The sequence below is a fragment of the Aquarana catesbeiana genome, linkage group LG02, assembly GCF_042186555.1.
Source record: "Aquarana catesbeiana isolate 2022-GZ linkage group LG02, ASM4218655v1, whole genome shotgun sequence".
Taxonomy (NCBI): domain Eukaryota; kingdom Metazoa; phylum Chordata; class Amphibia; order Anura; family Ranidae; genus Aquarana; species Aquarana catesbeiana.
The window spans coordinates 219,188,086-219,205,876 of NC_133325.1; the positions used below are offsets into that span (position 1 = coordinate 219,188,086).

The window sequence follows — 17,791 nt, forward strand, 5'->3', positions numbered from 1 at the left end:
GGGAGGGAGGGAGAGAGAAAGGGTGGGGAGGGAGAGAGAAAGGGTGGGAGGGAGAGAGAAGGGTGGGAGGGAGGGACGCAGGGAGGGAGAGAGAACGGGTGGGAGGGAGAGAGAACGGTGGGAGGGAGAGAGAACGGGTGGGAGGGAGGGAGGAGAGAGAACGGGTGGGAGGGAGGGAGGGAGAGACGGGTGGAGGGAGGGAGAGAGAACGGGTGGGAGGGAGGGAGAGAACGGGTGGGAGGGAGAGAGAAAGGGGTGGGAGGGAGGGAGGGAGAGAGAAAGGTGGGAGGGAGAGAGAAAGTGTGGAGGGAGGAGAGAGAAAGGGTGGGAGGGAGGAGAGAGGAAAGGGTGGGAGGGAGGGGAGGGAGGGTGGGAGGGAGAGAGAAAGGGTGGAAGGGAGAGAGAGAAAGGGTGGAAGGGAGAGAGAAAGGGTTGGAAGGGAGAAGGGTGGGAGGAGAAGGGAGGGAGGGAGAGAGAAAGGGTGGGAGGGACGGGAGAGAGAAAGGAGAAAGGGAGGGAGGGAGAGAGAAAGGGTGGGAGGGAGGAGAGAGAAAGGGTGGGAGGGAGGGAGAGAGAAAGGGTGGGAGGGAGGGAGGGAGGGTGGGAGGGAGGGAGGGAGGGTGGGAGGAGGGAGGGAGGGTGGGAGGGAGGGTGGGAGGGAGAGAGAAAGGGTGGAAGGGAGAGAGAAAGGGTGGGAGGGAGAAAGGGTGGGAGGGAGAAAGGGAGGGAGGGAGAAAGAAAGGGAGGGAGGGAGAAAGGGGGGGAGGGAGAAAGGGAGGGAGGGAGGGAGGGAGGGAGGGAGAAAGGGTGGGAGGGAGAAAGGGTGGGAGGGAGAAAGGGTGGGAGGGAGGGAGAAAGGGTGGGAGGGAGGGAGAAAGGGTGGGAGGGAGGGAGAAAGGGTGGGAGGGAGGGAGAGAGAAAGGGTGGGAGGGAGAGAGAGAGAAAGGGTGGGAGGGAGAGAGAGAGAGAGAAAGGGTGGGTGGGAGAGAGAGAGAGAAAGGGTGGGTGGGAGAGAGAGAGAGAAAGGGTGGGTGGGAGGGAGAGAGAGAGAAAGGGTGGGGGAGAGAGAGAGAAAGGGTGGGTGGGAGGGAGAGAGAGAGAAAGGGTGGGTGGGAGGGAGAGAGAGAGAAAGGGTGGGTGGGAGGGAGGGAGAGAGAGAGAGAAAGGGTGGGTGGGAGGGAGGGAGAGAGAGAGAGAAAGGGTGGGTGGGAGGGAGGGAGAGAGAGAGAGAAAGGGTGGGAGGGAGGGAGAAAGGGAGGGAGGGAGAAAGGGTGGGAGGGAGGGAGAAAGGGTGGGAGGGAGGGAGAAAGGGTGGGAGGGAGGGAGGGAGAAAGGGTGGGAGGGAGGGAGGGAGAAAGGGTGGGAGGGAGGGAGAAAGGGTGGGAGGGAGGGAGGGAGGGAGGGAGGGAGAAAGGGTGGGAGGGAGGGAGAAAGGGTGGGAGGGAGAAAGGGAGGGGGAGAAAGGGTGGGAGGGAGGGAGAAAGGGTGGGAGGGAGAAAGGGAGGGAGGGAGAAAGGGTGGGAGGGAGGGAGAAAGGGTGGGAGGGAGGGAGGGAGAGAGAAAGGGAGGGAGAGAGAGAGAAAGGGTGGGAGGGAGGGAGAGAGAACGGGTGGGAGGGAGAGAGAACGGGTGGGTGGGAGGGAGGGAGGGAGGGAGGGAGAGAGAATGGGTGGGAGGGAGAGAGAAAGGGTGGGAGGGAGGGAGGGAGGGAGGGAGAAAGGGAGGGAGGGAGAAAGGGAGGGAGAAAGGGTGGGAGGGAGAAAGGGTGGGAGGGAGAAAGGGTGGGAGGGAGAAAGGGTGGGAGGGAGGGTGGGAGAAAGGGTGGGTGGGAGAAAGGGTGGGTGGGAGGGAGAAAGGGTGGGAGGGAGGGAGAAAGGGAGAAAGGGTGGGAGGGAGGGAGGGAGGGAGAGAGAAAGGGAGGGAGAGAGAGAGAAAGGGTGGGAGGGAGAGAGAGAGAAAGGGTGGGAGGGAGGGAGAGAGAACGTGTGGGAGGGAGAGAGAACGGGTGGGAGGGAGAGAGAACGGGTGGGAGGGAGAGAGAACGGGTGGGAGGGAGGGAGGGAGAGAGAACGGGTGGGAGGGAGGGAGGGAGAGAGAATGGGTGGGAGGGAGAGAGAATGGGTGGGAGGGAGGGAGGGACAGAGAATGGGTGGGAGAGAGAACGGGTGGGAGGGAGAGAGAACGGGTGGGAGGGAGAGAGAACGGGTGGGAGGGAGAGAGAAAGGGTGGGAGGGAGAGAGAGAGAAAGGGTGGAGGGGGAGAGAGAGAGAAAGGGTGGGTGGGAGGGGGAGAGAGAGAGAAAGGGTGGGTGGGAGGGGGAGAGAGAGAGAAAGGGTGGGTGGGAGGGGGAGAGAGAGAGAAAGGGTGGGTGGGAGGGGGGAGAGAGAGAGAAAGGGTGGGTGGGAGGGGGAGAGAGAGAGAGAAAGGGTGGGTGGGAGGGGGAGAGAGAGAGAGAAAGGGTGGGTGGGAGGGGGAGAGAGAGAGAGAAAGGGTGGGTGGGAGGGGGAGAGAGAGAGAGAAAGGGTGGGTGGGAGGGGGAGAGAGAGAGAGAAAGGGTGGGTGGGAGGGGGAGAGAGAGAGAAAGGGTGGGTGGGAGGGGGAGAGAGAGAGAAAGGGTGGGTGGGAGGGGGAGAGAGAGAGAAAGGGTGGGTGGGAGGGGGAGGAGAGAGAAAGGGTGGTGGGAGGGGGAGAGAGAGAGAAAGGGTGGGTGGGAGGGGGAGAGAGAGAGAAAGGGTGGGTGGGAGGGGGAGAGAGAGAGAAAGGGTGGGTGGGAGGGGGAGAGAGAGAGAAGGGTGGGTGGGAGGGGGAGAGAGAGAGAAGGGTGGGTGGGAGGGGGAGAGAGAGAGAAGGGTGGGTGGGAGGGGGAGAGAGAGAGAAAGGGTGGGGGGGAGAGAGAGAGAAGGGTGGGGGGGAGAGAGAGAAGGGTGGGTGGGAGGGGGAGAGAGAGGAAAGGGTGGGAGGGAGGGGAGGAGGGAGAGAGAGAAAGGGTGGGTGGGAGGGAGGGAGGGAGGGAGAGAGAGAGAGAAAGGGTGGGAGGGAGGGAGAGAGAGAAGGGTGGGAGGGAGGGAGGGAGAGAGAGAAGGGTGGGAGGGTGGGAGGGAGAGAGAGAAAGGGTGGGAGGGTGGGAGGGAGGGAGAGAGAGAGAAGGGTGGGAGGGAGAGAGAGAGAAGGATGGGTGGGAGGGAGGGAGAGAGAAAGGGTGGGTGGGTGGGAGGGAGGATGGAGGGTGGGTGTGGAGGAGAGGAATGGGTGGGTGGGTTGGAGAAGGGGTGGGTGGTGGGAGGGTGTGGAGAAGGGTGGTGGGTGAGGAGGGAGAGGGTTGGGAGGGAGAGTGTTGGGAGGGGAGTTGAGGGTGGGGAGAGTGAGTGAGGGTGGGGTGGGAGGGAGGGAGGGGAGGGGAGGGTGGAGAGAGGGAGGGAGGGTGGGTGGAGGGAGAGGGTGGGTGGGTGGGTGGGGGTGGGTGTGAGAGGGAGGGTGGGAGGGGTGGGGTGGGAGGTGAGGTGGGGGAGGGGGGGGTGAGAGAGAGAGGGTGGGAGAGAGAGGGAGGGTGGGAGAGGGGGGGAGAGAGAGAGGGGGGGGAGAGGGAGGGGGTGTGAGGGAGAGAGAGAGGAGGGTGGGAGGGAGGGAGTGTGTGTGAGGGTGGGGAGAGAGAGAGGGTGGGAGGGGGGAGTTGAGAGAGGGGGGGAGAGGTGAGAGGGTGGGAGGGGGGGGAGAGGAGAGGGTGGAGGGAGGGTTGGGGGAGTGGAGAGAGAGGGTGGGAGGGAGGGGGAGAGAGAGAGAGAGAGAGAGAGAGAGAGAGAGAGTGGAGGGTGGAGGGAGGGAGAGAGACTATAAATGGTTGAGGATACATCATAGGCCCGTAGTCATGTGGTTCAGACATGATGAAGATAGGCATTCTAGGAGGGGGTAACCCTTAGCTAGTGTGGAGCCTGGATTTGATAGGTGTTCTGTTCTTTAATTGATGAATAATAATGCAAACGTATCTGCTCTTGTCCTAAATGAAATTCATGTTGTGTAAATTGTGTATTGTTGTCACTTCTTCATTCGTTGTCAAACATTTTCAACATATTGAAACAGAAAAAATATGTTTGAAAGACTGCTGCGCAAATACAGTGTGCCATCCTTAAGGTTTCATGGTTGTTGCTTGGCAACTCAAAGTTTCAGCTCCTTCCATATGTTTTCTATAGGATTAGGGTCTGGAGACTGGCTAGGCCATTCCCTGACCTTAGTGTGCTTCTTCTTGAGACACTCCTTTGTCGCCTTGGTGGTATGTTTTGGGTCATTGTGAGGTGAAAACATTATGCTTTGGGGCGGTTTCCCTGCTAAAAGTACAGATCCACTTTGCCGAATTGAGGGGCCAATGGATGGGGCCATGTGTTGTAAAATCTTGGATGAGAACCTTCTTCCCTCAGCCAAAACACTGAAGATGGGTCATGGATAGGACTTTCAGCATGACAATGACCCAAAATATACCATCAAGGTAACAAAAAAGTGGCTCAAGAAGAAACACATTAAGGTCATGGAGTGGCTTAGCCAGTCTCCAGACCTTAATCCTATAGAAAATTTATGGCGGGAGCTGAAACTTCGAATTGCCAAGTGACAGCCAAGAAACCTTAGGGATTTAGAGAAGATCTGTAAAAAAAAAAAAAAAAGACTGGACCAAAATCCCCCCTGAGATGTGTGCAAACCTGTTCACCAAGGTTTCCTCCACCAAGTACTAAGTCATGTTTTGCTTGGGGATCAAATACTTATTTTACTCACTAAACTGTAACGTTTGTAATGTGTGTTTTTTTTCTGGATTCTTGGTTGATATTCTGTCTCTACCATTTATAATATACCCATGTTAAAAATGATAGACCCTTCATTTCTTTTTAAGTAAGCAAACTTCCAAAATCTGCAGGGGATCAAATAATTATTTTCCCCACTATAGTAAGCACTTAATACTTAGTCGGAGCTCCTTTTGCATTAATTACTGCATGGAGGCAGTAAGTCTGTGGCACTGCTGAGGTGTTACGGAAGCCCAGGTTGCTTTTATAGTGGCCTTCAGTTTGTCTGCATTGTGGGGTCTGGTGTCTCTCATCTTCCTCTTGACAAAAACCCATAGATTATCTATGAGGTTTAAGTCAGACAAGGTTGCTGGCCAATCAAGCACAGCGATACCAGGGTCATTAAACCAGGTATTGGTACTGTTGGCAGTGTGGGCAGGTGCCAAGTCCTGCTAAAAAATTAAATTAGCATCTCCAAAAAGCTGGTCAGTAGAGGGAACCATGAAGTGTACTAGAATTCCCTGGAAGAGGGCTGCGCTGACTTTGGACTTGATGAAACACAGTGGACCAACACCAGCAGATGACATGGCTCCCCAAATCATCACTGACTGTGGAAACTTCACACTGGACCTTATGCGACTTGGATTATGTGCCTTTCCACTCTTCCCCCAGAATCTGGGACCATGATTTCCAAACGAAATGCCATTCACAGTCCGCTGGCTCCCCAATTTTATCTGTGAAAAAGTTTGCATTTAATTTGGAAAAGAAAGTCCCAGGGTCTGAATGAGGAGTGGTGAGGCTCAGAATCCAAACTCCATGAGGTCCAGGGTGCAGTTTCCAGAGTCAGTAATGGTTTGGGAAGCCATGTCATTTGCTGGTTTTGGTCCACTGTGTTTTGTCAAGGCCAAAATCAGCACAGCCCTCCACCAGGAAATTCTAGAGCACTTTGTGCTTCCCTCTACTGATTTTTTGATGATATTCTAATTTTATGAGATGCACCTGTATATGTTTTGGTAATGTGTCATATAAGCAACAGATTATTTTAATTAAAGTACTTAATCAAAAAAGGTCTTGTATACATGTAATCGGTTTCTAAAAAAACTATTCATTCCTCAAATTGGAGACACAAGACAAATACGCTTATGTCCATGACATTGTAAATCATGCAGACAGATTAAAAACAGAAGGGATTGTAAAAATACATCTCCAATAACGAAGAGGTTTTACTGCATTATTGTCTCATTGTTCAGAAAAGAAATATCCCATGGAGTTTTTGAGATTCATGGGAATTGAAAGAACCGAAATGCCAAAGACTGTGAAATCCATACTGTGTTTATTTTGTGGGAAAAAAGCAAATTGGCTGATAGACAATGGTTCAAGTGACAGTTTCATAAAACATATCTTGCTACTTTTCAGTGCACTTGGAAGTTGGATTTACAGTGCCTTGCAAAAGTATTCACCCCCCTTGGCATTTTTCGTGTTTTGTTGCCTCACAACCTGGAATTAACATGGATTGTTTGAGGATTTGCATCATTTAATTTACAGAACATGCCCACAACTTTGCTTCACAATAAAAAAAAAAAAAAAAACATCTTCAGACAACAAATAGAACAAAATAACAGAACAGGTCAATGTGCATAACTATTCACCCCCTAAATTCAATACTTTGTACAGCCACCTTTTGCGGCTATCACAGCTCCAAGTCACTTTGGATAAGTCTCTATGAGCTTGCCACATATTACCACTGGGATTTTTGCCCTTTCCTCCTTGCAAAACTACTCCAGCTCCTTTACATGTTTCCCCTTAAACCACTCAAGTGTTGCTTTAGCAGTGTGTTTGGGGTCATTGTGCTGCTGGAAGGTGAACCTCCTTCCTAGCCTCAAATCACACACAGAGTGGTACATGTTTTACTCAAGAATATCCCTGTATTTAGCACCACCTATCTTTCCCTCAACCATGACCAGTTTCCCAGTACTGACTGCTGAAAAACATCCCCATGGCATGATGTTACCACCACGTTTCACTGTGGGGATGGTGTTCTTTGGGTGATGTGTTGGGTTTGCGCCAGACATAGCATTTTCTTTGATGGCCAAAAATTTCAATTTTAGCCTCATCAGACAAGAGCAGCTTCCTCCATACATTTTGGGAGTCTCCCACATGCCTTTTCGCAAACTCAAAACGAAACGTGCCATTTTGTTTTTTTGCTGAAAGTAATGGCTTTCTTCTGGCCACTCTGCCATAAAGCCCAACTCTATGGAGCGTACGGCCTATTGTCGTCCTATGTACAGATACTCCAGTCTCTGCTGTGGAACTCTGCAGCTCCTCTGGGATTACCAATAGGTCACTGTGCTGCCACTCTGATTAATGCCCTCCTTGCCCGGTCCGTGAGTTTTGGTGCGCAGCAAACTCTTGGCAGGTTTGCTGTTGTGCCATGTACTTTCCATTTGGTTATGATAGATTTGATGGTGCTCCTAGGGATCATCAAAGATTTGGATTTTTTTTTTTTTTTTTAACCTACCCCTGACTTGTACTTCTCAACAACATTGTTCCTTACTTGTTTGGAGAGTTCCTTGGTCTTCATGGCAGTGTTTGGTTAGTGGTGCCTCTTGCTTAGGTATTGCAGCCTCTGGGGCCTTTCAAAAAGGTGTGTATACGTAATGACAGATCATGTCACACTTAGAGAGCATTGCCCTAAGGATCTAGCCAATCAGGCTCGCCCAGAAACCGATGACGGCCGTCAAGCTTTGCAACCTAACTGGCCATAAAATGCGATCCTGATTGGCTAGATCCTTAGGGCACTTGTATTTACATAGATTGTGGACAAGGAAAGATTACTCCTGCGCTTGTGAAGGTCTGATTGGGTTTGAGAAGAGTAGTATTGTAAACTGTAGCAAAGCTAGAAGAGATGGTATTGCATGTCCCGCTGCCCAGAGATTGACCCCGGGGTGGTCAGGTAAGGCTATATGAAGAGTGATGGATGAAGGGCGCGTGATCAAGCTTACATCAAAACATATAAATTTATTTCAGAGGAAATAAAGAGCAAATAAAAGCAATTGAATAATACCAATACTACGTATCATGCAAACAGGTGACAAAATGTAAAAGACATGAAAAATTAGAAATGGGTTAAAAATATGGGTTGAAAATATATATCATGAGCCCATGTTAAGGCGGGTATTTAGAGTTGGCTAACGCGTTTCGAGGATAACCTCTTCATCAGAGCCTATTGAGAACCAGGGTGCAGTCTCTATATGCCAGTAGGCCAAAATATGTACATCAACATGATGGCTAGTTGGAAAAAACGGCCTGAAATGGAAGATGCGATTTTCTGTGTTCCATACCAGTCCACGTTCAAGCGTTCTATGTGATAGTAGATGGTGTGTGGGTTCTCCTTTAAGTTTGTAGAGGAATGGTTATGGGGTGGTGTGGACCTGTCACTGGCTGGGTAGAGGGGAGATCTTTTGACCTGTATATTCCTGGGAAGGTGCTGTCCAGTAAATGGAGGATGGAGGGGGGTGAAGGTCTCATGAGAGAATGCTGCAGCCGTGTGTGTCCGCAGCAGTCTCTCTGTCTCAGGTCAGAGACAGAGAGACTGCTGCGGACACACACGGCTGCAGCATTCTCTCATGAGACCTTCACCCCCCTCCATCCTCCATTTACTGGACAGCACCTTCCCAGGAATATACAGGTCAAAAGATCTCCCCTCTACCCAGCCAGTGACAGGTCCACACCACCCCATAACCATTCCTCTACAAACTTAAAGGAGAACCCACACACCATCTACTATCACATAGAACGCTTGAACTTGGACTGGTATGGAACACAGAAAATCGCATCTTCCATTTCAGGCCGTTTTTTCCAACTAGCCATCATGTTGATGTACATATTTTGGCCTACTGGCATATAGAGACTGCACCCTGGTTCTCAATAGGCTCTGATGAAGAGGTTATCCTCGAAACGCGTTAGCCAACTCTAAACACTTGTATTTACATCAATTGTAATGTTGTATAGCCACGCCCTCTGTAGAAGTCCTTGATGACGAAACCGGTCAGGGCGTGGCTTACACGACGATCCGGAAGTGACGCTTGCGCTCCACTGTCTGCTACCATATACCAGGAAGATAGTGTGGTGTCTGCAGGGAAACACACATCCCATCCTGGACAGCCAGACATGGTGACAGCGCCCTCTGGGCTTGCTCACTTGCTTTTTTCAATATGTCAGGGAAACACACATCCCATCCTGGACAGCCAGACATGGTGACAGCGCCCTCTGGGCTTGCTCACTTGCTTTTTTCAATATGTTACAATGTACGTAGTTAGGATTAAGGGGAACACTGCTGTATAGGGGATTTTTACATGAATAAACAGGATTACGCTATGTCGGTGTTGCTCTTGTGTTTTATGATATATATGGAGCCCCTTTACCAGTGAATCCTGCTGATGATGAGGACTGACTATTGAAGTGGATGCTGAATACCCATTCAATGCTCTTTTAATAGTGGCAACTGGTGAATTTGACCCTCTGGGGGAGTGTGCATCACATGGTGGAACATGCTTTCTTTCTGGTGAAAGGTGCACGCTTGGACATCAGTGATTTTACACCTACAAAAACATTGAACTGTCTTCATCATTACCTTCTACATAGAGACTCTTATTTTTGTTCTGGCCACTTACTGTGACAATTTTTATGGCTTTTATTTTAGCGCTGTTTTTAGTATTTTATGATTCAGTGTTTGATTGCTGGACTTTTTTCTTACTCATTTATACAAATATTGTTGTCCAAAAATCGATACGTATATGGTCAGCAAAAGACTTTAGTAGCAGCAACATTCTTTTTGTATCACCTGTCATGATGCAGTTAAAAATTTTTTAAAAATATCCCTTTATATACAAAAATAGGAGATAATCACTATAAAGGATTAATTAATACTGTGAGCTCAGGTCCACACTGCTGTGGGATTGAAATTGTACGAGTTCAGCTGAACTTGTACGATTTTATTCCTGAAAACAAAAATTTATATATATATAGATAGATAGATAGATAGATAGATAGATAGATAGATAGATAGAGAGAGAGAGAGAGAGATATCTATATATGTATAGATATATCTATCTATATATATATATATATATATATATATATATATCGATATATATATATATATATATATATATATATATATATATAGATAGATATAGATATAGATATAGATATAGATATAGATATATAGATATAGATATATCTATCTATCTATCTATCTATCTATATATATATATAGATAGATAGATCTATCTATATATATACACTGTACAGGGTATTTAACTGGGAACCGGAAAAGGCTATATGAAGGGCGGGGGGATAAATAGTTTATCTACTGGTGATAGTTTACTTTAAAAGTCATTGTAATGCCTAATATTAACTCCAGTCTTCTTAGCCTCTAGCTTCAGATACTGATCTTCCCGGCAGAGCCCTTAAAAGTGAGTTTAAACGCTGGATTTTTTTTTTTTTTAAACAAACATGTCTAACTTATTCACTTTGTGTAATGGTTTTGCACAGAGCAGCCCCATCCTCCTTTTCTGGGGTCCCCCACCGGCACTTATAGCTCCTCCTGCCTTCAGAGTTCCCCTATAGCAAGCCGCAAAGCATAGTATAAAGCAGTCCTTTTTAACCAGGGTGCCCAGACACCGTGGGGTGCCTTGAGGTTTCTTCAGGGGTGCCTTGGTAAAATGCCTAAAAATTGCCCCAAAAATTGTATAAAGCCAGTGGGTGTATGAAACCCTCGTTTTAGTTACAAAAAGCCACAGGTTTGCATTGTACACCATTACAACCTTCTAGCTGCCAATCTCCAAAGGACTAATGACATCATCAGTTGATAAGGAGGATGTCAGTTGCCTGCATATCATTCTTGTTTGACCCTTCCTTGCCTCTCTCCATCAGCTTTGGGGTCTCATTAACTAAGTGATAGAGGAAAACTGAGGGAGAAGAGAAACATTGGAATACTAGTCAGTACCAGTTTGCAAAAGTGTATTTGCTTTGGAAGAATTTCACCTTTAACATTGGGTGCCCTACATGTATTGATGTTGCTGCATTATGTAAAACTATCAGAATAGTTTTTACATTTTAATATGGGAAGCCATCTGGTGAGCAGCTTTCATATCTGAGCATTTTTGGTGTTGTTTTATGTTATACGGTGAAGGATTTCTTCTCTGCCATCAAGATTCCAGTCACAACTAATTTCCACTATGGACATTCTCACTGTTATACTTTTGTAACAAAAAAATATTTTTTTTTATTTGCATATCCAATGTTGCACTCTATATTTGGTTTTATTTATATATGGTTTGTAGTATTTTTTACAGATTGGTATTAATCACCTTATTTGCACGTCCCTTTATTCCATGTCATATTGTCTTTGAGATAAGACTATTGGTGGGAGCCTGGGCGTAGACTAGAGAGGTTTGTGGGAGTAGTAATGAGATTTGGATTGGTATAGGAAAGGTAGATTGAGTAGAAGAAGGTATCTCATGGAGGGTTGTTAACATGATGGGGATTGTGTGGTTAGTCTGTATGAAATTGCTGCAACATATTGGTAAGCCCACTTAGAGTGATGAGTTTACATTTAGATGTGTCAATGCAAAATAGGGTGAAAGAGAAAATCTGTACCATGTAATGTAGTTGGTTAGGCAGGTTAAACAATGTCAGATGTGACAAAAAAAAAAAACAAAACAACAAGACAGACAATATGGTTTCAACATTTGTAACATTCTAACTTAAAGGTGTATGGGGGGGGGTCCCGGGAGGAATCCGATGGAAAATGGGATCTACTTGCCAGATGTAGGGAGAGGTTTGCTACAGCTTAACCGCTTGCTGACCGCTGCACACAGATGTACTTTGGCACAATGGCACAGGCAGGCAAATGGGCGTACAGGTACGTCCCTTTAAATTTGCCACCTTTCTGGCGCACACATGCCGCCGCACGCTGTGGCAGCGTGCCCACTGGTCCCGGGAACTCTATGTTCTCCGGCAGCCCGCGATTGCGGTGTGGAGAGGTAGAACGGGGAAGTGCCTATGTAAACAAGGCATTTTCCCATTCTGCCTTGTGTTATGACAGAGATCCACTGCTCCCTGTGATCGGGAGCAGTGATCGCTGTCATGTGCTAGGTAGCCCCTCCCCCCCACAGTTAGAATGACTCTCTGGGACACACTTAATCCCTTCATTGCCCCCTAGTGGTTAACCTCTTCCCTGCCAGTGTTATTTACACAGTAATCAGTGCATTTTTATAGCACTGATCGCTGTATAAATGACAATGTTCCCAAAATAGTGTCAAAAATGTCTGATGTGTCTGCCATAATGTCGCAGTCATGATAAAAATAGCAGATTGCCACCATTACTAATAAAAAAAATAATAAAAATGCTATAAAACTATCACCTATTTTGTAGACGCTATAACTTTTGCGCAAACCAATCAATATACGCTCATTGCAATTTTTTTTTACCAAAAATATGTAGAATAATACATATCAGCCTAAACTGAGGAAAAAAAATGTTTTTCATATATTTTTGGGGGATATTATACTATAAATTAAAATATATTGCTTTTTTTTTCAAAATTGTTGCATTTTTTTTGTTTAGAGTGCAAAAAATAAAAACCGCAGAGGTGATCAAATACCACCAAAAGAAAGCTCTATTTGTGGGTAAAAAAAATACGTCAATTTTGTTTGGGTACAACGTCGCACGACCGCGCAATTGTCAGTTAAAGTGACGCAATGCTGAATCGCAAAAAGTGCTCTGGTCAAGAAGGGGGTAAAATCTTCTGGGTCTGAAGTGGTTAAATACTTTGCTTAAGTTGACCAGTTTACTATAGGCATTGTAAAGTGCTGGCATTTAAGGATGAGAGAGGGTAGATAAAGCAGGATTCAAAGGCTAGAGATCTATGATATTCCTGAGTATTGGTATATCTGGTGATTCTGCCCTGAGCCCCGCCCCCTAGGGATGTAGTAGGGGCAACACAGTGAACCAAGGCAGTCAATATATTGATCTAGGAAGGGAGCATAATCATTTGTCCCCTTCCTTTATCAATAGCTCATATCTTTGTGTAATGAGCAGGAAGATTATCCTAGAAGATGCGGTGTTATGCTGACAATATACTTACAGCACAATATTTTGTTCTTCAGAGAGGGGGTTGGCATAGGGGAGAAAAAAAAAGAAAAGGGGAGTGAGGGGGGAGAGCGATAAAGATGAGTCCAAACTTGTGCAGGTGAAATGGGAGGGCCCTTTGGGTATGATCTGTGATACAATGCATTCCCCTTTCTATGTGCACAAAGTTGTGGGAGTAATTTGCAGAGGGTTCTGTAGGTCTCCAAGGGTATCTTCCTAGGAGATTATTGGATTCACAGAGACTTGTGGTTAGAGGCACATACTGTAGTTGGTAAAAGAGATGGAACAGTTTATTTTGACAATATGAGTGGGCTTGCCAGTAGAAAGGAAGATCGAATGTTCATGGTTTATGTTCCATTGTGGGAAGGCACGTTTGGAGTAGGTATTTTCAGGGCGAGATATTCCACTGGAGTCCAAGGCTTTACATAGATAATGTTCTCTAGTAGGTCATACTGGAGGCATTTGTATCAGCAGATTGTAATCATGGAGAGGCAGTTCCATATGTAGTTGGTGAGGGGCTTATTGTTATGGTAAAATGAGGGAAAGTGTAGGATCCCTGAATGGGGGATGTCCAGTTGTCCAGGGGGTTGCGTTCACGTGAAAAAAAAGGGGGAGGGGTTCATGGAGTAAAGCAATTGGAAAACATTAGGACTGTCTGTAGGGTTGTTGTACTGACTTTAGTTCGTGGGACGCACCTGCGAGTACTGGTAGTTTGCTTTAGGCCTAAAGACGAGCCCTTTGATGAGCTGGTGAAACTATTGGGCTTTCTTTCCTTGGAGCACCTTGGGCACCGGGTGTTAAGTAGTGCGAGTTGAGGGATCGACGACAGCTGGCATTCCGGTGACCTGCCTCACGGATGTCTTCCATGGAGGTAGCGTGTCTCATAGGCGGTAGACGAAAGTCACTATACCAGTCAGGCAGATCGATTATTGGGCTATCCAGGGTGCTGCAGAAATGATCCAGAACTTCTGGTACTCTGAGGTTTGCTGTGCGGCCTTGGCTTGTTGCAGATAAGCAGAAGAGGAATTTCCAGCAATAGCTGATAGATCTAGAGCGCAGGAGATCTAGGAGAGGTCTTAGCTTACAGTGTAATATTTGATAAATCTTGAAAGATTTTGATTTCTGCGCCATAGGATTGCAAGCGCCCTCTATTACATGCTTTTCTGAGGATTTCTTCTTTCTGGGGAAAGCTGACTAGGCAGCAGACCACATCTCTTGGTGGGTCTGTGTCCCTTTCCCAGGGTCTAAGTGCTCCGTGCAATCTTTCCATCTCTATTGGGGCATCTGGGAGCCTCTCTAGAAGGTCATTAAATAGGGCAACTGTGGTGCAGGTAAGCTGGCTGGGTTTGATGGATTCAGGTAACCCTCTTACCCTCAGGTTGTGACATCTGCCACAGTTGTCAAGATCCTCCAGATGGCGGTGAAGCTCCCGCAGGTGGATAGAGTGGGATTCGGTCACTTGCTGCACTTGGCAGAGCGAGGCATCATGGCGGGCTGTTGTTCTTTCCACCTCCCCCACTCTGGTACTGATGGTATGGATTTATTCCTGTAGGTCCAAGATAGCTGCAGAAAGTGTTTTAATATCTGCTGTGATCTCATGAAGATCTTTAAAGGGGTTGAAAACCCTTGTGTTTTTTCACCTTAATGCATCATATGAAAAAACACCCGGCAGTGATCGCCCCACCCCCCGTTTTACTTACCTGACCCCCGTATTTCTGTCGGCGGAGACGCGCTCTCCCTCTCTCCACGGGGTCCTGGCTCTTGATTGGATAGATTGATAGCAGTGCAGCCATTGACTCCCTCTGCTGTCAATCAAATTTATTAACGCGAGTACCGGGGGGCGGGGCCGAGTCCGGAATTCGTGTCTATACACGCAAATTCTGGACTCAGGAGCGCGCCCGCAGGGTAACACCCCGGGAGAGGGCTTCTCCTAGGGGGCAACCTGATGTAGGAAAGAGCCATGAGAGCCACCGGGGGACCCCAGAAGACGAGGTTCGGGGCCACTCTGTGCAAAACGAGCTGCACAGTGGAGGTAAGTGTGATATGTTTGTGATTTAAAAAAAATTAAAAAATGAGCCTTTAAGGCTTTGTGCAGCCATTTTCCTGTAGCCTGCGGTGGCGCTGTTTCTGCCTTGTGCTCTGTTAGAGCTTGTGTTGGGAGAGTGGGACCTCCGCGAGGAGGCCTGTGTGTCAGACATGGCGTTCCTCTATAATTGCGTGCGGAAAAGCTCCGTGATATTACCGCTCAGCTGGGATCCCTGGTTTCGTGGTGATTGGGACCTGGTAGCGGAAGCACTGCGGTATGTCTTCCCCATCATTCCATGGATGGTACCTCTGTTTAGGCTGTTGCTGGACCTCGTGGTGTCAGAGCTCTGTGACTAAGCGGCCATCTCAGACCAGGACCAGACCACACCACCTTTTTTTCCAATTCAGGCAGAAAATCAGCAAAATAAGAAGGAGACATTTATTTTCCTTGCAGACTTTTGAGGACACTGGCAAAGTAGCAGGGAGTTATATTATCCACAGGGCTTGCCTTCAGTTCTCTATGTGTCTTAGTGTTTGGTTATCCTGTAGGAGCCAGTCTAAGCCCCGGCTGCTTATCATCAATAAAGATGTGCCCCTCAATGGATAATAGATACATACTGTATAGTTTGTCATTTTAAACTCTAAAAAAACATCAGCAGCTAGAAAGTACTTTGCCGTTTCAAGTTACTGTGCATCACTACATCTCAATACACCTCCCAGTACAGCTACGTACATTAAACAGGAACTATGTGTGTTTTACATGGTTTTAAAGGCACAACTGTCAAGGTTTGGTTAAATATATTCCACATGCACAAGCAGTGACAGTCTCTATCATCTAGTTAAGTTGGAAACAAAAACTGTACACACCTTTTTGCTCATTTCCAGGTATCTTTCTTCAAATTCTTCAGTCTTTGCTCGGTCAATACAAACATCTGCAAAATAACAGTATACAGAAGTGACCAGTAGTCATCTATAGGTAACAAACTACATAAGCCGCATCATCTGTCAAAATACAGTATTCTACTATAATAAGACTTACCTAGCAAGTTGCTAAAGTCAACATCCAATCTTTTCCTGTAAGTGAAATCAGGGTCTGCACCACTTCGGTGTAAAACTATTTGGGATACACACTCTTCAATTATCTTAAAATATTGTGGTCTATTGAAAAATATATAAAGAAATAAAAATGTAAAAAAAAAAGGGAAGAATGCAATTAAAAAAAAAAAAATACTATTTCAACATAGTATATGTTGTATAAGTAAATGTATAGTATAGTATAAGAATAGTATAGTATAGTATAAGAAATGTGGGTTCAATTACTGTGAAAATATAAGATAGTTGAAAACAGGCCTATTCACTTTATTCTTTAAAGGTTAAGTTCACCTTTAACAAATAATAATAAATGCACATAGTTTTGTAGGTAAAAAAAAAGTGCATTTATTTATTTGTATATATTTTTTTTCAGGAGCTTGAAAAGCATTGCCTCCATGATCAGAATGACAGACTCCTGCAGACACTGCCTACAGCTTTCAGCCCATATTTTTGCACAGAATCTCTGTCTGAAAGTTGTAGGGGTTGTCAATAAACTACAAGACTGCTCACCAGCACCTCTGCAGTTTATTGACTACGAGCGGTCTGTCATGATGGCAGACAGGACATGTAGTTAATTCATACACAGATTCCTGGGTGGATCGTTTTTAAATTAGGACAGCAGATGCAGGGTAAGGAACCCCCTCCCGCTGTCACGGGGTCGGGGGGATGGGCAGGTGCTGTATAGTAACATGCTACATTTTAGATCCTAAATAGGGATGCAACATGTTACTAAAGATGAACTTAGCCTTTAAGTAGAGCAAAACCTGCTAAGTTTTTCCAATCTGTCATTGAACATCCAGCATTTCCTGTCTGTAGAGTGGACAATGATACAATAAGGCTGACTAAAAGAGCAAGAGAAACTGGAAAAATGGAGCCCAGAGGAAACCATTCATATTTTAGTGATTGAAAAAAAAAAAAACTATAGAAACTCTAGTTGCTACAGACATAAGCACAGTTTTTGTTTTAGGTGTTAACTGCACCATTTTGTTGAACCAGCATGGGATTCAGGTTGAAAGTCAGAGGAGAAAGTCTACAGGCCACAAAGTTGATGTTTACTGTAGATAATAAATAACTATATCCTAACTGTATCCCATACAATCCACTGACTTTTCTACATTTTTGTGGGTGCTAAAGTGACAGGATAGTTGGTGCTGAACTATAGAATGCAAACAGTACTGTACAAGTTTTCTTCAAAAAGAGTTAATTGAAAAAGCCATAACATCAAAGTTTGGGGGCTATGCAGGAACCCCTTCCTAAAACAACAGTGACACTAGTGACCTGTACATGTACTGTATTATGACATGGTGCAACAAGGAGAATTTATCTTGAATATTAAAAGGTGATTAATTCTGTGTTTTACACTTTTACAGTGTAGATCAAAACAAATGCTCTGAGCTCAACAAGATTCAAATATACATTCTGTTCAGTGCTAGTCACTCTACATGTCGCATAATCCAAAACACTATTCTGTTATCCCTTATCAAAAACATATAAATTCCGCAAGTAGGTTGTCATAATTCCAGTAAAGATTTTTGAAAACATGAGGAATGGAAAGTTTTCTCCACCGTAAAACTGGACAGTAGGTCACAAGTATGTCTAACTTGACATATGCGATGATTAACCAGTGTATTGATGTAAGCTTTTCACCTGCTTTCATGCTAGAAATAAATTTCACTTTATTCCATGATTTGAGCATTTATCACAGCACTATGTACTCATACATGCATTACAACAGCTAAACGAATTATGC

The 17,791-nt window shown here is 46.2% G+C and overlaps 1 protein-coding gene across 1 annotated transcript in view; it reads right to left on the minus strand.

Annotated features, from left to right (window-relative positions):
• The window catches only part of DIAPH3 (diaphanous related formin 3), a 1,160,230-nt gene that overhangs the window by 749,968 nt on the left and 392,471 nt on the right, over nt 1–17,791 (minus strand). Inside the window, exons 13-15 of the mRNA XM_073614238.1 lie at nt 15,989–16,107; nt 15,817–15,881; nt 13,891–13,898 (exon numbers count right to left, since the gene is read on the minus strand). Coding sequence (XP_073470339.1) covers nt 13,891–13,898; nt 15,817–15,881; nt 15,989–16,107 — 192 coding nt within the window. The remainder of the gene's footprint in view (nt 1–13,890; nt 13,899–15,816; nt 15,882–15,988; nt 16,108–17,791) is intronic.